Below are 24,107 nucleotides of genomic sequence, written 5' to 3' on the forward strand. Positions count from 1 at the left end.
TGCTTCAGATTCTGTGTCTCCCTCTCTCTCTACCCTTCCCCCGCTCATGCTCTGTTTCTCTCAGTCTCAATAATAAATAAAAACATTAAAAAATTTAAAAAAGAGGGTTTCCATATCCTCGCCAACATCTGTTGTTTCCTGTTTTTTATGCAAGTTGGATATTCTTTCAAATAATTCAGATGAGCTGATTCCATTCAGAGTCTCACATATGTGAGGCCTAACTTGAGTGGTGAAAGGGGCCTTGGATACATCTTCCCAAATCCCAAAGGCAGCCATTTCTACTGTCCTAACGCCTTACCATGGTGGACAGAATGGAGAGGTAAGGCTTACAGGTTGCTGCCTTACCAAGAAAATGAGGCAAACACTGGAGCCTCTGATCCTCAAACCATGTGCAAGAATTCAATGGACTTCCCCCACGCTTAGCTCGCAGAGAGGACCAGGCCACAGGATAGCCTTCTCTTGAACACACCAGTATCTAAGATCTTAGTTTCTCTTTTAGTCTCCTTTGTATAGGCTATGGAATCATTTGCTTTTTCTCTTTGAGAACTTTTTAATACAGAAAATATAGAGAACACTAAAGTGAACAACTGTGTCCTCACTACCAAGGAGTAAAGATTGTTAGTATTTTTGTAATACCATTTTTACCTATTTAAATAAAATAAATATCACATATACTTTGATGTCTGTTTGAGGCTAGATTTCAATTCCCTATTACATCTAAGTCCGGGAAATATGTTCAAGAATTCCTTATACTTACATAAATGGGTTAAAAAAGCTTAGTGTGGTGAGCCACTGCCACAGGGCAAAAGTGCCCAAGGTAGGATAGCAAGATATTATAATGGAATCACGAGTAACTTGTTATTTCACCTGCAGGAAACTACTTTCCATCTGGTGACAATATATTTTGTTTACAACTTCAAACACCAGTTGCCCCCGAGACTCTTTGCTTCTTACACACACAAGTTAATGATACTATCTGATTGTTTGCTTCACATTCACCACATGTGTAAGATCTTGAGAGCTCAGTAAATACAGAGATGAAATCCCTGTTCAAGGCTCTTGTCTCCTCCCAAACATTAGCCTCTCTCATATTCAATTCTGCATCCACTCTCTTGCTGGACAAGAGAGAACTCCAGATGTGTAGTCTGCAACATCCATGCACTACTGCTCCCACATGGTGAGTCAATGCCAGTTCACAAACCTGTTTATTCCAGTTGTTCTTGTTTAATTATATATTTAATTAAATGTTGTGCAACATGATGAAATATGAATGGAGGAAAAACAGTTTCTCTTCATGAAAATTAAGTTCAATATTTTAAAAATATTTAATAAATCAAATCAATAATAACAACAACAACAAAAACCACTGCTGTAAATTAGGTATAGATGTGACAACTATAAAAGATTGATGGTGTTTTGGGTAAATTAAAAAACCCAGAAAGATTCTGCATTGAGAGCATTTTGCATATGTTTTTAGTTCTTGTTCTACTTCACAGTAAATAAGAAAATGGAAAGACTTAGGTGATATGATACACTATTGATGTGGTTAATGAAAAAGGAAGGGATGCTGAACTCCAAACAGTGGACTTGATACAAAGTAAAGGTCTTGGCTGTACATCAAAAGATTGGCAAATGAATATATGTTCGTGCAAATTAAAATAGATGTTTAAGCTATGCTTGTATGTGTGTGTTGAAAGCTAAAAATTAAGCAGAGAGGTCTGTAAGCAAGAGAGTCAGAATTGAAGTTGGTAATTAGGAGGTAAGAAGTGGTTCAGGAAGGTAAAGAAATGGAGGCCAGATTATAGGAGAGTAAGGTGAAAAATAAAAGCACTGTACTTAGAAAAAATTAATCAAGATGCTCAATAATTATAAATCATTAATAACAAATGACAAGAGATAACATTTACTGAGTGTTTATTGTATGCAGGCACCATCCTAAACATTTTGCATGCCTATCTATTTTCCTTCAGACAACTAAGGAGGTAGGTACAACAAAGCTTGTGCCAAGTTAAATAGCAAGAAAGTGGAATAGATTTTTCTGTTAAAGCACATGCTGATCAGGATTTTTCTGATGAGAGAATATCCTAGGGAAAAAATAATAAAAGGTTTAAATCAAAAGCAAACTATAAGTTATTAAGTGTTCTTGCTACTTGACCAAAATTCACTTAAATGTACAAGCTTCCTGTCTTTAAATAGGTTATCTAAAAGTTCACCTTTAACAGTCAGTTCTGAAGTCCATTCTAAGTTCACGCAAGTCCCACATACTGGATGGAGGAGGAAAATTGGGGGAAGTAACGTTATGCCTTACAGCTCAGCACAGGGATGCAGTGAGTGTTCTAAATACTCTGCTCCTACCCTGCTTCAAATGATCTTTTTAGCACCTATAAACAAATGTAATGTTTAAATTTTATTGATTTCTATCTTAAAGATGGTCTCTGATTTTGTCTCTAATTCTGAAGGGCACACTCTGGGGCTTAAAATTTTCTCCAACAGAAACATAGTAAATAGTACTGCTGAGTACAAATAAAGTAGTGCTGAGTAACAATGGTTATTTCAAGGGAAAAAAGATTTTTCCAAATTATTTAAATAACTTTTGTGAGACTTATCAGAAAATGAGAAGAATGGAACTTACATCAAGGAAAAGCAATAATTTCAAGAGTAGATGTCTTTAGAAGAAAAGGCTAAGCTAAGTGTGTAAGTAGAGCTATCAAAAGAGAAATAGAATGAATATTCTTTCCACATCAATGACTCTGAAAACAGTTATCTGCAGAAAACGTGACAGATTGAATTTCCATGGCTAATTAAAAACAGATACAAGTTTGACACCTTTGGGACTCTGGCAGCAGTGATTCTAATTTTGTGTCTCCTACCAATTTACATTTGAGGACAAAGACTGGTAGCCAGATTAGACTGATTATTTTGTCAAATACGGATTTACAAAAACAATAGGGGCAGAGTAAAGGTAGAGTCATAGAATTTAACCTCTTGAGGCACATTACCTCACAGTTCTAAACACACAAGCTGGGGGCGTCTGGGTGGCTCAGTCGGTTAAGCGTCCTTCGTTGGCTCAGGTCATGATCTCATGGTTCGTGGGTTCCAGCCTCGAACCCAGCCTCGCATCAGGTTCTGTGCTGACAGCTCATAATCTGGAGCCTGCTTCAGATTCTGTGTCTCCCTCTTTTCTGCCCCTTACCCCTCTCGTGCTCTGTCTTTCTGTCTCAAAAATAAACTATATAAAAATTTTAAAAAATAAAGCAAAAGTTTTAAAAAATAAAAGTAAACACACAAGGTGGCTCTAAAAGATAAACAATAGACTAATAGATATTACTGACTTTTTTCTAGCTGTAGAAAGAAACAATAGTAATTAATTAGGGGCGCCTGGGTGGCTCAGTCGGTTGAGCGTCCGGCTTCGGCTCAGGTCATGATCTCACGGTTCGTGGGTTTGAGCCCCGCGTCAGGCTCTGTGCTGACAGCTAGCTCAGAGCCTGGAGACTGCTTCGGATTCTGTGTCTCCCTCTTTCTCTGACCCTCTCCTGCTCACGCTGTCTCTCTCTATCAATAAAAAAATTTTTTTAAAAAAGGAATTAGTTAAAATAAAAAAAATAAATAAAATAAAAAAAGGAATTAGATTCTTATTTTCTTCTAAGATTAATTCTCACAGTCTGCATTTGAAGACTTTGAACTCAATATGAGCAAGATAAGACTCCAAAATCAATGAATCGGTGTACAGGAAATGTAAACCCTGAAATAGATCCCAGGGTGTATAAAAACCTACTATCTAATAGTGGGAGTATCACTAACCGATAGATTAAAATGGATCATTTCACAAAAGATATTGGAGAACAGTTATTTGAAAGAAGTTCATACTTACTCATGCCAAAATAATTCCAGAGAAATTTTAATGTCAAAACACATTTTAACTATTAAATATCCTAGAAAAAAAAATACTAGAAGATAATATGAAATTTTAGGGGTACCTGGCTGGCTTAGTCTATTGAGCATACGACTCTTGATCTTGGGGTTGTGAATTTAAGCCTGGCATTGAGTTTAGAGATTACTTAAAAATAACAAAAAATTTTTTTAAGTTCTATTAGTTCTATTGAACTGATCTCAAAAGTTAAAAGGACATTTTAAGCATAACATCACTGGAAATATAAGAAAGGAAATCTCAAGAGATTTTTTTTAGTGTATTCTATCCCATATTTTCTTCTAGTACTTAAAAAAAATTCCCTATTATAAGCAATGCTGTGAAAGTCCTTACATATGTACGTTTTGCAAAGATGCCCATATGGTAAATTTGTAGCAGTGAAAATTCTAGGTCAACAGGTATGTGTAGTTTAAATTTCATTTGATATGAACTGATATTAAATTACATTCCTATACTCTGGTTTCTCTTCAGATCGTATAAATCTTTCTCCTTTTAAATTACATTCCTACTAAGAGTTAATGAGCGTGCTTGTCTCCACAGCTTTCCCAGCCCTACATATTACCAAATTTAAAAGTTTTTTTGCCAATGTGATAGGTAAAAATATATCGCATTGCTACTTCTTGCAGTTTTACATTCCCCCCCCCTTAATGTGGCTCTTTATCCACTTGCCATTTTATTTTCAAGGTGCTCCAAGTTGAGGACTTCATCATTTTTGCCCCTCAAGATATTGAGGACACAGATGTCCTCACATCAGTGAATAATCGGTCTCTTCCTCAATTGTTTGAAATGCCACATCCATCATATACTCCTTCGCATACACTCTCCCCAACAACTTAAGGTCTGGTTGGGGAGAAATCAGCAAATGAAAATGAGAAGGGGTGGTTTGTCAATCAGGTAGGAGGAAAACCGGGATAGCGTGGTTTCTTTTCAACCAAGAGAAAAAGTTTTAAGAAGCATTGGTTTGACTTGCTACTAAGTTTCATGAAGGAAACAGTGGGTTCATTTGCTTCTTCATTTGGAGCAGAGTCAGTAACAGAAAAGTCCATGCTAGCTTTGGAGATAGAGAGGTCTGGGTATGTGACAAAAACAGTCTTAAGAACAACAGGGATGGTTGCTTGTTTGGAATAGGTAAGGAGAAATTATGAAGTAGGAATTAGACATGGAATCTAGATATAGACAAATCTTTCAAAAAATCTTTCTGTGAAGGGGAGCAGAGACATGGGGTACCGTAAGGGGGCAAGGTGGTAGTTTTTTGTTGTTGTTTTTTAAGTGTTTATTTATTTTTGGGAGAGAGAGAGCGTGCGCGCAAGCAGGGGAGGGGCAAAGAGAGAGGCAGAGGATTTGAAGCAGGTCCAAGCTGACAGTAGAGAGCTGGATGTGGGGCTTGAGCTGTGAGATCATGACCTGAGCCAAAGCCAGAGGCTTAAACTGACTGAGCCCCCCAGGTGCCCCTGTTGTTGTTTTTAGTTAAAGTAGAAATGAGAACATGTCTGTGCACAGATGGAAATGACCCAGTAGAAAAGGAAAAACTTATGAGGTAGGAGCAAGAAAGGGTAATTGGTGGAGCCAAGCTCTGGAGGAGGAGAGAGGATAAAGGATCTGGAACACAACTGAGGGTTTGCTTTAAACAGTATCAAGGCCACTTCACGAAGAGGAGAATTCGGAACTGAGAAGACAGGGTGTTGGATGGAAAATGTGGGTAACATTTTGAAAAAGTGGCTGAGAAGTGACAAAATCAGTGGAAGAAAGGAAGACAGTGAACCATGAACAAATGAAGGACTTACTAGGGATCAACAGGTGATGACATCTTGGTGTAGTAGCAGTTGGCAGTAACTTTAAAAAAAGGTTGGGTTTTTGAAGGAGAAAGACAGAGAAATGATTTGGAGGCAACATGAAGAGCAGGTCTGAAGATAAAAAAACAAAACAAAACCCAAAACTGAGAAGTAAAACAATCTCCTCCATTTGGAGAGTTGCAAGAGAGGTAATTTTGTCAGGTGATAAACCAGTTTTCAGTTGGAACAGGAAGTTGATGGGAACATTTGGAGAAGAGGCGAAGAATAAAGGGGAAATGGCTGTTAACAGATGTTGAAATCTAAAGTGTGGAGTGAAATGGTTAGAATGGTTGGTGAAAAGTGGACACTGAATCAGATTAATAGAAGTGGTGGGAAGCATGGTGATGCTAATCAGGGTGGGTAATGGTGTATGACCTGGAGGCTACTGGTTGTGATTGAGTGAAAAGGAATATAAAGTTTAGGGGAATTATCTTTTTGGTAATTTCTAGGAAGGGTGGAAGACAAATAATACAGAGCTACACAAACTTTTTTCTTGCAGGTCTCAAAGTATGCAGGCTACTGGATTAGAACTGCTAAATTTTCATTTAGGATTTTTGCATTTACAATTATAAAACAGTCTATAGATTGTCTTCTGGTGTTATGATTATTAGGGTTTTTTTTTTTTGTTGTTTTTTATTTTTAGAGACAGCTAGAGTGGGGGAAGAGGCAGAGGGCAGGGAAGTGGGGGGAGAGAGAGAAAGACAATCCTAAGCAGGCGCCATGCTCAGGGAGGAGCTCCACACAGGGTTTGATCCCATGATTCTGGGATTATGACCTGAGCCAAAATCAAGTCAACGTCCAACCACTGAGCCACCCAGTCCTGATTGTTAGGTTTTGATTACAGGATTATGATCATCTTTCAAAACAAGTTGGGATTTTTTCCATTTATTTTCACACTCTGAGACTATCTGGTCTAGTGTATTTTGGTGTATAGGGTTATCTCTGATTACACTTTTAATTATACTTACATGTAATTCAGATTTTCTACATTTTGAGCTGATTTTTTTTAAGTTTATTTATTTTGAGAGAAACAGAATGCAAGTGGGGTAGGAGGGGGGGTTGCCCAAAGATCCAAAGCTTGCTGTGCCAAGAGCAGTTAGCCCCACGCGGGGCTCACAAAGTCGATCGTGACCTGAGCTGAAGTCAGACACTTAACTGACTGAGCCACCCAGGGGCCCCTGATTTGGTTATTTTAATTTTAATTTTTTTTGGCACGAGGGTTTTTTTTTTTTTCTATTTGTACTTCTGCCAACTTTTGCGTGTGTGTGTGCCAACTGTTTGAATCAACATTTTCCCTACTCCTTTTTCTGTGCTAGTATAATTCCATTAGAGACTCTAAAAGCCCTACAGGAAAGGGCACACAGGACAATTGATGAAGTGGCTAAAACTGGAAAAAGGGAACTTTAAACTGATTCACTGCAAGAAAGTTTGCAGCTAAGAACATACAACATGCCTATTCTGAGGCTTCATTTGTGGAAATCCATGCAAAGGTTTCAGTGCTTAGAATACAACCTGTCGGGTGAAGGAGGTGAGAAGATTACCCAGTTGTTAGAGCACTGAATGGCTGGCAATTTCCGTAAGCTATTTCCAAGTGATAACTTGACGTGGTACCACCAAAGGAGTAAAATACTGTATCCAGGACTCGTTAGAAAAAACACTAGGTTTAACAAAAGCTGAAAAGATGTTTGAAATTAGTTAAAATATAACCCTTTTAAGTCTCCGACATACCTAGCTATGTGAAATAAAACTGCCGCGGATCGTGGAAATTTCCCATTTCCTCAACAGGATTGCCTGTCTTAACTTCCAGTCGGATGCATCCCGCCCAAATCCAGCTCAAAAGTGCCACACTTGTAACAGCCTGCTCACAACTACCTTCTGCAGTGGGGTTTCCCGCCATTTCACTTCAAGGAATGAAAGGTCCCCCCACCCCCCATTCTCCACTCGTGGGAGGCCCGAGCCTACGCGGCTTTCCCCCTCAAGGCGAGCGGCGGAACGCCCAGGCCAGTAGGCTGCATTGCGATCCAGGCGACGGAGCAAAAAGGTGACAGCCCAAGTTGTACAAGCGCTCAGCATCCGGCGAAAACAAACCCAGAAAAGCGGAAAGCCCAGCCGGCAGCGCGCGGGCCCAGTGCCCGCGAAGGGAGGACGAAGCGCGGCCGTTGCTGGTAGGAGCTAGGGTTGGGGGCGGAGGGCGGTTTTGCCCCAACTCGACTCCGGATTGGTCGGGCGCAGAGAGCCGAATGACGACAGCGAAGGAGAACGTCTGATTTGTGTGGTGGGCGCGGGCAGGCGGGGAAGTGCACTGCGCAGGCGCAGCGCCTCGGCTCCTCCGGCCCTAGAGCTCCGGCCCAGCTCTCGCGGACAAGTCCCGACATCGCGTCCCCCCCCTCCGGGACCGCCCCCTCCCCCCTCTCGGCGTCGTCGAAGATAAACAATAGTTGGCCGACGAGCGCGGAGTGTGTCTCCCGCCGCCGAATTCGGCGGGCTGCGTGGGACCGGCGGGATCCCGGCCAGCCGGCCATGGCGGGGCTGTACTCGCTGGGAGTGAGCGTCTTCTCCGACCAGGGCGGGAGGAAGTACATGGAGGACGTTACTCAGATCGTGGTGGAGCCCGAGCCGACGGCTGAAGAAAAACCCTCGGCGCGGCGGTCGCTCTCTCAGCCGTCGCCTCCGCCGCGGTCCCCGTCGACGCCTGCTGGCAGCGAAATCTCGGGGAGAGGCCCGGCAGTGGCAGCCCGAGAGGCTCGCGACCCTCCCCCGGACGCCGCGGCCTCGCCAACTCCCGGTTGCTGCTGCCGCCGCCGTTCCTCAGTGGCATTTTTCGCCGTGTGCGACGGGCACGGTGGGCGGGAGGCGGCACAGTTTGCCCGGGAGCATTTGTGGGGTTTCATCAAGAAGCAAAAGGGATTCACCTCGTCCGAGCCGGCGAAGGTTTGCGCTGCCATCCGCAAAGGCTTCCTTGCCTGTCACCTCGCCATGTGGAAGAAACTGGGTAAGTTCGCTGGTTTGTTTGCCTTTTGGTACAGTTGAGGGCTCTTTATAGGAGCGCCAGCACCGCGTGGACCCCCGGCACCCAGGTCGCTACCAAGTGCAGCTTGGTGGAAGGGAAGTCTCTCCTAAGTCCGGTGGCTCTTTAAAGGGTGGAGGGTCGGGCAAAGTGGCTTTGGGAGATGTCGGATCGCCGTCTCCCCGCAGTCGGCCCGCGCTTTATTTGACTCTCAAGGATCCGGGGAAGCGGTCCCTCCCAGCTTTACTTTGGTGGCAGCCTTGGAAAATGCATTTGAAACCTGGCGCCAGATTTTGGCCAAAAGATGAGCTGAAAATATGTTGTTACCTGGGCCACGCGCAAGGGAAGCGGGAGACGGCAGAAATGAGAGTGCTTCCGTAGAATCTGTCATAATTTTGCTCTTGGGAGGTCTTGCCCCTGTCGGTGGCCTCCTACCGGTGGTGTCAGTTCACCAAATTGACACCGGGTGGTTGGTAGTTGAAGTATACTGTAGGCTAATTTAAGAAGGTTAAATGTAATCACCCAGAGACTTAAGTCTTGGGAGGAATTGGATTGTTTTCCATAAAACGTTTTTAGTATCTTTATTCTTGGATTGCTTATGAAAAAGAAAAGCGAGGGATGCGTTGCTATGTCTCAAACTGGCCCCGCCTTAGGAGTGTGTGTTAATTTCCAGTGGGGTGTTCTAAAAGCATACTTTTTTTTAAAAAAAATATTTATAGTTGCCTTAGCTAAGCTGTCAGATAATTCTCACCAGTTCTCACTTTTAATACTTTTAAAAGTTGTAACTGCCCGTCAAAGTAACAAGAGAAATTACTGGTATGCTGAAAGGAAATGGCTTTATCTTTAAAAACTCAGCGAAGTTGTAGTTTCATCTAAGCTTTAAATGTCTTTCTAAAGCAGCCATTGTTTCTGTACCCACCGTGTGTTATCATACGGAGTTACAGCTGCTTATCCATTACTCTGAATGAATGGGATGAGTCTTTTTTAGAGAGAAATAACCTCTGTTATTTAAAAAAATCCTCTTTATGGTAGCATAATATTGCTTTAATTTCGGCAGTGGGACAGAGATATAGAAGAGTGTAAAAATTGGTCAAATAGAGAACATTTTTATAAGGTATTGTCAGAGTAGTCTGTTTTCTATTTGCCTGGCTTTCTGCCAAAAATTGTTTGATTGACTCATAGAACAACCAGTCGTCCTGTCAGAGGCGTTTCCCATCCAATCCCAGAGGCTCCTATTATTTAGTTTGCTTTTGTGTAGGCAGAGCAGTGCTGAAAGCACTGCAGTATATTCCAGAAATATGTCATTTGTTGCCTACAGGGCAACTGGGAGTGGACATCTAGATAACAAGATAGAGGAAGATTAGACATAAAGAACTATTTAGAGTCCTATTTATTTCGCAGTACACTTGGAGCAGCATGAATTTGCCATATATTTGAACTAAAACGATAAAGTATAAATCTTGTTGCTTGAGCATTTTTTAATAAGGCAGGGACCATGCTGTCATATGAGAATATGTATGTTTCTTGACATACACATACTTCATAAATCAAACTTTCACTCTTAGGAGGCATTGTTTAAGAGCCTTATATACCAAACAGATGTTAAAGTTTGCTTTGTTGTACAGCTAAGCCTTGTACTCAAAACTTGCGGGAAAAAAAGAATATTGGGGTGCCTGGGTGGCTCTATAGGTTAAGTGTCCAACTTGGCCCATGTCATGATCTCGCTGTTCGTGAGTTCCAGCCCCTGCATCCCGCCCTTTGCTGCCTACACAGAGCCTGCTCTGTCTCTCTGCCCTGTCTCTCTCACCCCCGCCCCCACTCGTTCTCTCTCTCTCTCACTCTCTCAAAACAAACTTAATATATGAAAGTCTTGACCCAGGAGATGCAGGTTTTTGTTTGTTTGTTTTTGTTTTGAGAGAGAAAGAGAAAGCAAGCAGAGGTGGGGCAGAGAATCTCAGACTATGCTCTATTAGTGTAGAGCCCCTACTCAGGACTTGAATGAACTAACTTTGAGATCATGAACTGCATGGAAATCAAGAGTCAGGTGCTTAATCCAGAGCCACCCAGGCGCCCCCAGGAGATAAAAGATTTTTAGAAAAATTGTACTTCAGTCCCAAATTTATGGATAGTCTCTCATTTTCTATATAAATGAACTGCACTTTATAATTTGTAGGGTAAGCCCTTCCCAGTCCAACTTTAGACTATTTAATCTTATTTGTTACCCATATTTCTATCACATTAGTCTTTTCACCTTTTTCCCAGGGCATATTGAAATACTCCATTTTCTTGAATTCTCCCCCAAAAAAGAAAACTGGAAAATAAATTCTTCAGTTTCTAAGTCAATGTTTTCTTTTGTGAAGACTTTTGTTTCACAGAAGAATTAAACATCCTTTGTTTCCACTTTTGGAATGCTCATTAGGTTATAGCAGTGGTTCTCAAACTTTTGTTCTCAGAACCCTTTTTACTCTTAAATGATTGAGGACCCTGAAGAGCTTTTGTTAATGTGGACTACATCTGTAATATGTGCACTATGAGAAATTAAAACTGAGAACATTTAAGAATATTTATTAATATATTAAAAGTAAACCAAATATATGTTAATACATTTAAATGAACACATTTATAATATTCCTTATTCAGTAAATATTCATTATTATATAATTAAACTTTTTTAAATGTTTATTCATATTTAAGAGACAGCGACAGCATGAGCAGGGGAGGGGCAAAGAGGGAGGGAGAGACAGAATCTGAAGCAGGCTGGACGCTGTCACCACAGAGCCCCATGCCGGGCTCGAACTCATGAACCATGACATGACCTAGGATGCTTAACTGACTGAGCCACCCAGGCACCTCAATATATAATTTAAATGAAAATGCTTTTTTCTGAAATAAGGCATAATAAATACTCTCATATCTGTTTCTGCATTCAGTCTATTGTGTTTTCTGGTTTGAAGTATATAAAGAAAAGGCAGCCTCACATATATGATAGAAAAAGGGAAGAAGAGTTTAGTGGTGTTTTCAGATTCATGTGTATATTCTACACCAAAGTGAGTTTTTAAGGTTGTAAAATGGAATCTGAAACCTGAGTGATTGGTCTGCCTTGCACTCTGAATGAATCATGAATCATTTACCCATGTGTAATTTGTGACATGGTACATTAGTCATTTGGAAAATAATGGTTCCCTGAATTATGCAGATATGCAAATATTGACATATTTTATTATGCAATACAAAAACATCACATTTGTTAATATTCCTGATCCTATCAAAAAGTCTTAAGATTGGGAGGCTATCAAGTTCATTGTAGTGAATACACATTTTCCAAAATGTGAGTTTTTAATCAGCAATTAGGAATTTATCACTGGCAGGGCACCTGGGTGACTCAGTTGGTTAAGCATCCAACTCTTGATTTTGGCTCAGTTCATGATCTCACGGTTCATGAGTTTGAGCCCTGAATTGGGCTCTGTGCTGACAGTGTAGAGCCTGCTTGGGTTTCTCCCTTCCTCTCTCTGCCACTTCTCTGCTTGTGTTCTCTCTCTCTCTCTCTCTCTCTCTCTCTCTCTTTCTCTCTCTCTCTCTCTCTCTCTCTCTCAAAAACAAAAAAAGTTTATCGATGGCAACAAATACTGTCAGTTGTTTTTCTTGAAATGAAAAACTCTGTTCATTTTATTTTATTTATGTTTTAATGTTTTAATTTATTTTTAAATGAGAGAGACAGAGACAGCACAAGCAGAGAAGGGCAGAGAGAGGGAGACAGAATCCAAAGAAGGCTCCAGGCTCTGTGCTGTCAACACAGAGCCCAGTGCGGGACTGGAATTCACCAGCTATGAGATCATGTATGACCTGAGCTGAAGTTGGATGCTTAACTGACTGAGCCACCCAGGCACCCCTTATTTGTCATTTTTTAAAGTTTATTTTATTTGAGAGAGAGAAAGAGAGTTTTTAAAGTTTATTTTATTTCAGAGAGAGAAAGGGGCAGAGAGAGAATCCCAAGCAGGCTCCATGCCAAGTGCAGAGCCTGATACGGGGCTTGAACTCACAAACCATGAGATTGTGACCTGAATGGAAATCAAGAGTCTGACATTTAACCAATTAGGTCACACAGGTGCCCCTCACTTTGTTTATTTTGAAGAAAATATATGTCAAATGCCCAATTGTTGTTAATATAGTTTATCAGTCTTCCAAGTAAAAATGATGGTTCGCTAGTTCATTTCATAACTCACAGTTAAAAGTACTTTTCCCCTAGATAGCCATAATATGCAACAGCAGCCTGTTGTATGTATACAGAATATAAAAAGACATGTATTCATGGGTGGAGGCTTAATAAAATTAATTTTTATTGTGACATCAAGGATATTCTTAAGTAAAACTGGTCCCCCCCCCCCCCACGCCCTGGGTTTTAAACTGTAAGTGGGCGGCTGTGGAGAATACGGTGACTACTAATTCGTTTGCTGCCTCTGCCTTGATTCGGCTAAGGCGTCAGCAGTTTTACAAACCACTGCCTTTGAACCATCAGTGCAAATGTCAACATAGTGGGAAGGGCAAATAAGCTCTTAGAATTATCATGAAAATAGTTTGGCTTTGTGAAGTCCCTGTAAAGATCACACAGACCATTGTGAGATAACCATTATGTTTTATCTGCCTCTCAGGTAAATTTTAAGGTCTTTTGGGAGAGGAGTGCCTTATATACTTTAATCTCTTAGAGCCGATTTCTTGCTTAAAGTAGGTGATAGTTTAGTTGAATTTCTGTGGGCGAAATGATTAAATTGGATTTTTTACTCTTTATTTTCTAATTAAATAAATTTTTCCCATTTAAAAAATTGTAAAATACATTCAACATTTACCATTTTAGCCAACTTTATGTGTATAATTCAGTATACTCACAGTATTGTGCAATCATCATGATTGTCCATTTTCAGAATTTGTTCATCCTTCTATATAGAAACTGTAACCATTAAACAGTAATTCCCCATTACCCTCATCCCTAGCTCCTGGGAACCTGTTTTACTTAGTGTCATTATGAATTTGCCTATCCTAGGGACCCCATGTAAGTAGAATCAAGTAATATTTGTCTTTTTGTGTCTTTTCTCACTTAGCATAATGTCTTTAAGATTCATCCAGCTTAAAGCATGTATCAGAATTTTTTCCTTTTTAATGGTGAATAATCTGTCCTGTGTATATGTGACATTTTATCTATCCATTCATCTGTTGATAGACATTTGGGTTGTTTCTGCCTTTTGGCTAGCATGGATAATGGTGCTGTGAACATAGGTTGTTTGATTCTGTTTTCGTTTATTTTGGGTAGAAACCCTAGAACTGTAATTAAAGTAATTTTTCAATATTATTTCCTTATTTTTGTTACTTTTTGTTTCCAAGTTGTAATATGTGCCTAATTTATGTATATTCACATGGATGGATTTATTTCTTTTTTTAATGCTGGCCTTCTAAGAAATAATTTTTTTTTTTAAGGAAGTCTTAAAAAAATTTACACTTTATTTATTTTTGAGAGATAGAGAGAGACAGAGCGTGAACAGGGGAGGGGCAGAGAGAGAAAGAGACACAGAATCCGAAGCAGCCTCCAGGCTCTGAGCTGTCAGCACAGAGTCCGATGCGGAGCTCGAACCCACAAACCATGAGATCATGACCTGAGCCGAAGTTGGATATTCAACTGACTGAGCCACCCAGGTGCCCCTAAGAAATAATATTTTAAAGTTTGTGCTTTTTAAAAATTTTTTAGTGTTTGTTTTTGAGAGAGTAAGAGAGAAAGGCACAGAATCCAAAGCAGGCTCTGGATCTGAGCTGTCAGCACAGAGCCCAGTATGGGACTTGAACTCATAAACTGTGAGAGCATGACCTGAGCCAAAATCAAGAGTCAGATGCACAAGTGACTGAGCCACCCAGGCGTCCCTGAAGAAGATGGTCTTAACATACAATGTTGGTTATAGGTTTGGCAGATAGTTTTCATTTACCTTAAATTTAGAAACGAGACCAACACTGAAAGAGAATGGGAGGGATAGAAGGAAAAACAAGGAAAAGTGAGAGAATTAAATTTGAAGAAGAGTTCTCTTAAGTCAGAGAATTTTAAACCTGTATCTTTATTTTAGTTTGATATTTCTCAGTTTTTACTTTCAAGGATCTTTACCCTCTCACACAGGACATGTTTGAAAGAGTTTGCCATATTTATCAAGTACCAGATTTTTTTCTATTTTTGTCAGTCGTTTCTTAACTTTCTCAGTCAGTATTAGATAATTTCTGTTACCACATGATTTTGCATATATCAGTAGTTCATTTTTTTTTATTACTGAGTAGCATTCCATTGTATAGATATGCCACAATTTGTTTATCCATTCACCTATTCATGGACATTTGAGTTGTCTTCTGTTTAGTCTATTACAAATAAAGTTGATATAAAGCTTTACAGTAGAAGGCCACTAATAAATGTAGAAGGAATGATGAAACTAGAAAATCATATTTAGTAACCATGATAATGATTCAATCAGAAAACATCAGTGAATGCTAAAACTAGTGGGTGAAAATTTGAAGAACAGAATTGTATTAGTTTCTTAGAAGTGGTATAATAAATTAGCATGAATTGGGTAGTTTAAGACAACAGAAATTTATTCTCTTATGGTTCTGGAGGTCAGAAGCCTGAAATCAAGGTGTTAGCCTCTGTTTTGGAGGCTCTGAGGGAAAATCTGTTCCATGCTTCTGGTGGCTTCCAGCAGTCCTTGGCATTTCTTGGTTTGTAGGTGTATCACCTAGTCTCCACTTTTTTTTTCTTTTTTCAGATTTTATTTTTAAACAATCTTTTTTTTAGGTTTATTTTTTATTTTGAGAGAGAGAGAGCGGGGGGAGAGAGAGGGAGAGAAGTGCACACATAGTGGGGAGGGGCAGATTGAGAGAGAGAACATCCAAAGCAGACTCCACACTGTCAGTACAAGCCTGATGTGGGGCATGAACTCTCGGGCCGTGAAATCACAACCTGAGCCAAAATCCGAAATCCATTCTGGTGCTTAACTGACTGAGCCATCCAGACACCCCTCTTTTTAAGTAATTTCTACACACAAGGTGGGGCTGGAACTCACAGCCCTGAAATCAAGAGATGTGTGTTCCAGTGAATGAGCCAGTGAGGAGCTCCATCCATCGACTTTATATCCCCTTCTCTGTGTCTTTTCCCCTTCTCTTTTAAGGGCACTTGTTTTTGGATTTAGGGCCCACTCTAATCCAGGATGATCTCTTAAGATCTTTAACCTAATTACATCTGTGAAGATCTTTTTCCCAAATAAGGTCACATTCACAGATTCTGGGTGGACCTATCTTTCATTCAACCCACTACAGGGATTTTGACATGTTCTCAGAGTATCTTCCCACAAAATACTTATTAATTACAACAGGAAAAAGATTAGAGTGGAGAAACTTGGTAGACCCCACTGTAAGTGACCAAAGGTAGCATTATTTTAATGGGTAAATTGAAATTGCATACTGCCTGCAATGAGAAGATCATATTTAACACTTCTGTGTTATTCCTGCCAAAAAATGCATAATCTGAATACAAACATGAGAAAACATGAAACAAACCCAAATGGAGAGACATTCTTGAAATGATTGGTCTGGTACTCTTAAAAAGCATCAAGGAAACAGGAATTGTTCCAGATTGAAAGACTAAAGAAATATGATGAGTAAATATAATAAAGAGATTCTGAATTTTATCCTTTTATTATAAAGCATATTGTTAGGATAATTGATGAAAATTTGAATGAGATCTGTAGATTAGATGGTATTATGGTATCAGTGTTAATATTTTATGCAAAAAAGGAAAAGTAAATCAGAAACAGGTCTCAGAAAGATCAGAAGTCTGGACAGCTCCAGGAATTTAAGTAGCAGTTTCATCAGGGCACTGCTGCTGAATGCATACCAGATAGCCAAGACTACATTTATTTGTTTTATGAAAGAGGATAAATCAGAAACAGTGGCTGCATTTAGGATCACCATTGAATGTAATCCACTGTCATTTTCCAAGAGCTATCAGACTCTGGTAGTGGTCAAACTGTAGAATTAAATATGTAGAATTAAATATGTAGAATTAAATATCCCTACCCCTGCTTTCATGGTTTATTTTTAAAACATTTTATTAATTTTTGAGAGAGAGAGAGAGAGACAGCGTGAGCAGGGGAGGGTCAGAGAGAGGGAGACACAGAATCTGACGACAGGCTCCAGGCTCTGAGCTAGCTGTCAGCACAGAGCCTGACACGGGGCTCGAACCCACAAACTGCGAGTTCATGACCTGAACTGAAGGCGGACGCTCAACTGACTGAGCCACCCAGGCGCCCCTTTGCTTTCATGTTTTAATGGTGACAACCAATCTTTGTGATTCCTTAAGAGATGAGATCATGTTTTTAATTTACTATTTTGGAGGAGAGGATCATTGTTGGGGTGCTCCAAAATCTTAACACTTCACCTCTTCAACTATAATAGGCTTGACAATTAAGAGCTATAAGAGGAAGCTATTAGTAGGTGCAGTTATTTGGGGACTAAACTAGCTGTGGCATAGGTTTGGGGTTCCACTGATCCTGAGGCGGACTGCATTCAAAGTATTATTTAGTACTTGGCCTCCATGGGCCTTAGCCCATGACCAGCAGGCTGCAGTTGTGTTCCATACCTCAGAATTACCTTAGTGCCGTCATTCACTGGTTACCCAGTGAGGTGAGTATTTCTCTTCCCTTGGTGTACAAGTACATGTAAATGGCCATATACCATTTTGAAGAAGGTTAACAATTTCTTTAAACTTGGAAAGTTTTTTTTTTTTTGTTTCTTGTTTTGTTTTGTTTTTGGCTCTTTGAATCAAATAAGGCCTTGTGAGTGACTATTCTGGGGATGCATTTTTTTCTTCTGCCCTGTTGTCAGTTAGGTAAGGTAACCCTACCAACTTTGCTTTGGGTTATTAATTACTCCTATCTGATCTCTGTAACCTCATGGTTCTCCCATCCCTACACAGATTAGGGAACCCATTTTAGTTGCAGTTTTTTTCACTAGTATTCTTGCCTCAAGAGAAGGGTCAATAAAATGTGTTTAAAAAATTTTAATGTTGGGACGCCTGGGTGACTCAGTCGGTGGAGTATCGGACTTCAGCTCAGGTCATGATCTCACAGTTTGTGAGTTTAAGCCCCACATCGGGCTCTGCGCTAATGGCTCAGAGCCTGGAGCCTGCTTCATTCAGATTCTGCCTCTCTCTGCCTCTCCCATGCTCATTCTCTCTCTCTCTCTCTCAAAAATACATAAACACTAAAAAAAAGTTTTAAGAAGATTTTAGTGTTCACCTAATTGCTTCCTTTTTCCCCCTGAATTTTAAAAATGTTTATTTATTTTTGAGAGAGTGAGAAAGAATGGGGGAGGGGCAGACTAACAGGGAGACACAGAATCTGAAGCAGGTTCTAGGCTCTGAGCTGTCAGCACAGAGCTCAACCCAGGGCTTGAACTCACGTACCATGAGATCATGACCTGAGCCAAAGTTGGACACCTAACTGACTGAGCCACCCAGTTGCCCGTACCTCATTGCTTCCTTAAGCGTGAACCTTTCTTGGGGATGAATATGTGGGATTCATAGGCATGTAATAGATTATTTCCTGTATTTCACTGTGTTCGTTTTTCTTTTGGCTTAAAATAACAGAAATTTATTGTCTCAGTTTTGGAGGTTAAAGTTCAAAATCCAGGTGTTGACAGGGCCATGCTCTCTACTCACTCTGAAAGCTCTGAGGGAGACCCTTCTATCTTGCCTCTTCTAGGTTGTGGTGTTTACTGGCAGTCCTGTCATGCTTGGTTTGTAGACGAGTCATCACTCTAGTACTCTAGTCCCACGGTCGTCTTCTTGCGGGGTGGTTTTACATCATCTTCCTTCTGTGTATTTGTGTCTCTGTGTTCAAATTTTCCCTTTTTATAGGAACACCATAATGGGCTGGGGCCCACCATAATGACCTTATTTTAACTTGATTAATTTTGTAAAGACCCTGTTTCCAAATAAGGTCACATTCTGAGGTTCTGGGGTGTTTGAATTCCAAATATCTTTTTTTGGGGGGATACAGTTTAACCCATATTCATCATACCAAATCATATCAATCAGTCCTAACAAATTTATTTTTTCTCAAAGTCATATAGCAGCTGAGGCCAGGGTTGGGTCTAGGTTTGCTTTAGCTGACCCTGAAAAGTTTTATAGCCACAGTTCTAGGCTAATATGCTGACTACACACTATCTTGTTATCTGCTTACTGTTTCTTTATTGATAAGGTCAATTTTATCTTACCAGTTGTATACCTGGGCTGTTTATTACCATCTGGAATATGAAGGAGAGTCCTGATGCCTTCTATCCCTTACTGGTTCCATAACCGACATTTTTCTGAGGGTCAGTGGCTTGCAACCTACTCTGTAATACTAGTTTTGTATTACAGTTCTTTGAAAGTAACACAAACTCAGTCTACATTAAGGAAGGAAAAGAACATAGGAATTTCTTTGGAAGTAACACAGTCTAACGAAATCTACATTAATAAGGAAGGAAGAAAACATAGGAATTTATTGGAAGGACATTCGGTAGCTCACAGAATCAACTGAAGACTAAGCTAGGTCTCAGTGGACAGAACCAGGGTATCTCTGGTGGCTATAGGTGATAGGAACTTTGGACACTCATTGAAAGGTTTTAGTCCCTGGGATATATCAGCTCCACAGTTTTCTGGCTTTATGCCTTTCTAAGATGCAAATATCTGAAAGAGTCTGACTTGGTTTAGGTCATTTGCCTATCCCTAGGTAGCAAGCAGGTTTTTTAGTTCCATTAGAGAAAGACTGCATTCTGGAGGCAGAACAAAAACCAGGATGCTAGTAATAGGGAGAGGAATGGGGAAGCTGGACAGGTGCACACTGTATTTAGTACTATATAAAGGCTCAAGTGAAAACCACATAGCTTTATTTTTCATTTGGATTATTCCCTCCGGGAAGAAAAAAATTTTCAAAGCTGAATGTACATTTGGTTAAAGAATGTACATCTTTTGATAATTGTGGGTACTTGTTTTCAAATTACTTTCCTAAGGGCTTTTACATCTCCATACTACTTTATTAGAATTCTGTAACAAGTCTTAGTGTAGTGGTTTAGGAATATGTTGTAATGCCTGGCTGTGAATCCCAGATTTTCTACTTAACTACCTATGTGACCTTGGGTAAAAGTACTTTTGTGCTGAAGCCTTCTCCTCATCATATATAGATGATGGGGGCGCCTGGGTGACTCAGTTGGTTAAGCAACTGATTCTTGTTTCGGCTCAGGTCATGATTTCATGGTTTGTGGGTTCAGGGCACTGCATCCGGCTCTGTGCTGACAGTGTGGACCCTGCTTGGGATTCTCTCTCTGTCTTCCTCCCTCTCTCTCTACCCCTCTCTCTCCCTCTCCCCTGCTTGTTCTCTCTCTCAAAATAAATAAATAAACTTTTTAAAAATTAAAAAAAATAGAATGATAGTACTTATATTTACCTCCTGAGTTAAATAACTTAGTGTGTATTAATGGGTACATGGTTAACTGTGTAGGCACCCCCAAATTTTAAATTTATCATCAAGAACATATATATTCTGTATTTATTTATAATAGTTTTTTAATTCAAGTTTTATACTTCTGTTGTAAAATTTATTAGTCTTTGTTTTAATGACTCATACTTTTTTTGCTTAAAAGTACTTGTTAGAATTCATGTACTGATACTGTCTTTTAGAAGAATTTTTTTTAATGTTTGTTTATTATTTTGAGAGAGAGACAGCATGAGTGGGGAAGGAGCAGAGAGCGGGGCGGGGGGGGGGGGGGGAAACGAAGCGGGCTTCAGGCTCTGAGCTGTTAGCATAGAGCCTGACACAAGGCTTGTACTCACAGACAGCAAGATCATGACCCGAGTCGGATGCTTAATTGACTAAGCCACCCAGGTGCCCCATGATACTGTGTTTTTTAATATACTCCTAGTTTTAAGTCATTTGTTTTTAAATCATTTTTTAAAATGTATATTTTTAAAAAGTTTGTGTATTTAAAGAGAGAGGAGAGAGGATCCCAAGCGGCTCTGCTCTTCTAGTGCAAGACCTGTCTTGGGGCTTGAACGTTGAACCCTGAGATCATGACCTGAGCCAAAACCAAGAGTCAGACGCTTAATTGATTGAGCCTCCCAGGTGCCCCTTTTTAAAGTCACTTTTTAAACATTAAAAGATTAAAATATAAAGTAGAAAACAAGACAAATTATAAAGATGTTGGTTCCTTAATATATAAATTTATTATAGTTTTAATCAGACTTCAACAGGTTTTTTTTTTAATTTCTAACTTCTAAAATTTATTTGGAATTCTAAAGATTATTGGGAAAAAAAAGAATAATTGGGGTATACTTAAACTCCTAATTGTTGAAAAGAACCATAGATTAGTAGGATGAATCTAGAACTATATCTGTGGCAAAATATAACATATGATAGAGGGTGACTTTCAAGTGATGAAAAGTATGTTCAGTATTTTGAGATCATTGCAGAATATTGCTTTGTACACAGTAGTGTTTTTGACCAAAAAATGTGATTTAAATAATGTTAATATTGTATTTTTGAATATCCTTTTTTTTTTAAAGCTCTTTTTCTTCTTTTCCATCCTTATTAGGTGCTTTTTGTAAGCAGCTGGTAAATTTTAGGTAAATTTTGTCTTCTGAATGTGCTTGAAAACCTTTCTGGGAGTTCCCTCATTCATACTTAATATAATAGTTTGTTTTTTGCAGCTAAGAACTAAAAATAAAAAATCTATTTTAGCTTATTTGAAAAGAAAAGATTTTATGGAGGCCAATGGGTGGCTCGGTTGACTTTGATTTGGGTCTCATCTTGCAGTCCATGAGTTCGAGCTCTGCGTTGGGCTCTGTGCTGACAGCTCAGCCTGGAGCCTACTTTGAATTCTGTGTCCCTCTCTTCTCTGCTTCTCCCCTGCTTATTCTCTCTCTGTCTCTGTCTCTCTCTCAAACAACAAAAAAAAATAAATGATAAAAAAGGAAAGGTTTTACCAGGAGCTGTAGATAACCCATAAAATAATTGAAAGGGGTAGGGAAACATTCAGCACTCTAGGCTGAGCTTCCAGGCATAATACCTGTAACCAAACTGGGAAGCTAGATGGGCTAGGGAGTTGTCGCTGTGATGTATGCATGCAAAATTGACGCTTTCTTCCTGCCTTTTTGTTTTCTTAACTTTAAACAAATTGTGAAATATAACATAGCACACATATGAAAAGGTCATGAAACGTAAATATATACTTCAATGAGTAGTTACAAAATGAACACCATCTGGTTAAGTAAGAGAACATTTCCTGCAAAACAGAAGAAGCCCCATATGTTTTTTCTCATCTCATATTCTTATCTTCTATCAAGGGGTAACCACAGTCCTGACTTTTGTGGTGATAGCTCTATAGCGATTCACTTTCTTTCTTTTATCCATTTTTAAAAAAGTGTATTTATTTAGAGAGAGAGAGCATGAGTAGAAAAGGGGCAAAGAAAGAGGGAGGAGAGAGAATCCCAAGCAGACTCTGTGCTCTACACTGAGCCTGATGTGCAGCTCAGTTCCACGACCATGAAATCATGAACTGAACTGAAATCAAGAATCAGACACTTAACTGACTGAGCAACCCAGATACCCCTAAAGATTTTATTTTTAAGGAATCTCTGTACTCAACATTGGACTCAGACCACAACCCCAAGGTCAAGAGTCGAATGCTTCATTGACTGAGCCAGCCTGGTGCCCTGATTTACTTATTTTTCTTAATAGTTTTACTACTTATTTTTAAACATGATACTTTTATTTTGAAGAAAATCATCCTGTTTGCTTTTATTTCACGCTTCTTGTGAGATTCTTACATGTTACATGTAGTGTAGTGTATTGTCACATTGAAGGACATTTGTGCTTTCCTTTTCAGACCATGCATCTCTGAGCGTTCCTATGTATTGTGTATATTTGTACATTGATTTATGGTGTATGTCTAGGATAGTGAGTAGTCAAAGTGTATACATCTCTTTATTTTTGATGTTTTCTCAAATGGTTATGTCAGTTTATACTCCCACCAGTAGCTGATAGAACATGTTGCTCCACATTCCTAATCACAGTTACTATTGTCAGACTTTAATTATGTGATCTGATAATTATGTAGTGGAATCTCATTGCAGTTTTTATTTTGTATTTCTCTGTTGATTAAAGAAGCTAAATACCTTTGCATGGTTTTTGTCTGTTTGGATTTCCTCTTTTGTAAAAGGCCTGTTCAAGTCTTTTGTCCATTTTCTATTGCATAGTCTGTCTTACTGATTTGTTTTGTAGGAGCATTTAATATATTCTGGATACCATTCCTGTGGAATGCATATTTATTACAAAGTTCATTCTGTGAGTTCTCTTTTCACTCTATTCATGGTATCTCCTGACAAACAAGAATCCTTAATTTAATGGTAGTACAACTTTGCAATCATTGAGGTCATGAGTGTACCTTCCTATATATTTTCTAAGCAACTTAAGCTTTATTAAGGTATATTAAGTCCTTAATGTACCTGAAATTGACTTTTTGTGCTTGGCATCAGGGTTTTTATTTCTTAATCTTGTTGCAATTCCCTGCACTGAATGCTATCTTTTCTCTACAGTTCATGTGTCAAGTTTTTAAATATGCATGGTCTGTTTCTGTGCTTCCCATTCTCTTTTGGTACCCTGGCTTACAACTTTTCCATAAAGGTCTTGTTAGAGATTTGTTAGCATTGTTCCTAGATATATACCTTTTGCTGTTATTGTGAGTGGTATTTTAAAAGTTATATTTTGTAATTTTTTTTGAGAGACAGAGCAAGAGCGAGAAGAGTGCACACAAGCCCCTGAGCAGGGCAGAGGGCAGATGGAGAGAGAGAGAGAGAGAGAGAGAGAGGGTGCGCGCAAGAGAGAATCCTAAGCAGTCTCCATGCTCAGCACAGAGCTAGATGTAGGGCTCAATCCCCTGGGTTTTGACCTGAGCCAAAATCAAGAGTGAGATGCTCAACCAGCCACTGAGCACGCAACATTTTCTAATTTTTTGTTGCTGGTTTACAGAAATAGCATTGATAATTTATATAACAATGTATAACCTTACTGAACCTCATCAGTGCCAATAATCTATAGATACTTAGGATTTTTCCACAAAATTTTTTTTTGGGGGGGGGACTTTTTTCTTTGTATACTCCTCTTGATGACTCTCAGGCTCTTTGCTTTTCTTAAATAATGTTCATAACAAAAACTAACAATTATTGAACACTTACTGTGTGTCTGGTCCTGTTGCAGTGGTTTTACATTGTATGAATTTACAG

At 39.4% G+C, this 24,107-nt stretch overlaps 1 protein-coding gene and 1 long non-coding RNA gene across 2 annotated transcripts in view; one reads left to right on the forward strand and one right to left on the reverse strand.

Annotated features, from left to right (window-relative positions):
* Window positions 1-1,897: 1,897 nt before the first annotated feature.
* Window positions 1,898-7,936, reverse strand: LOC115282888. The gene is made up of 2 exons (XR_003904787.1): window positions 7,489-7,936; window positions 1,898-2,084 (listed from the first exon to the last, which is right to left on the reverse strand). It is a non-coding gene; the product is annotated as an uncharacterized LOC115282888 (long non-coding RNA).
* Window positions 7,937-8,073: 137 nt separating this feature from the next.
* The window catches only part of PPM1D (protein phosphatase, Mg2+/Mn2+ dependent 1D), a 49,204-nt gene continuing 33,170 nt past the window's right edge, over window positions 8,074-24,107 (forward strand). The window contains exon 1 of the mRNA XM_029928681.1: window positions 8,074-8,752. Coding sequence (XP_029784541.1) covers window positions 8,281-8,752 — 472 coding nt within the window. The 5' untranslated portion in view covers window positions 8,074-8,280. The remainder of the gene's footprint in view (window positions 8,753-24,107) is intronic.

Source organism: Suricata suricatta, chromosome 17, assembly GCF_006229205.1.
Source record: "Suricata suricatta isolate VVHF042 chromosome 17, meerkat_22Aug2017_6uvM2_HiC, whole genome shotgun sequence".
Classification (NCBI taxonomy): Eukaryota; Metazoa; Chordata; class Mammalia; order Carnivora; family Herpestidae; genus Suricata; species Suricata suricatta.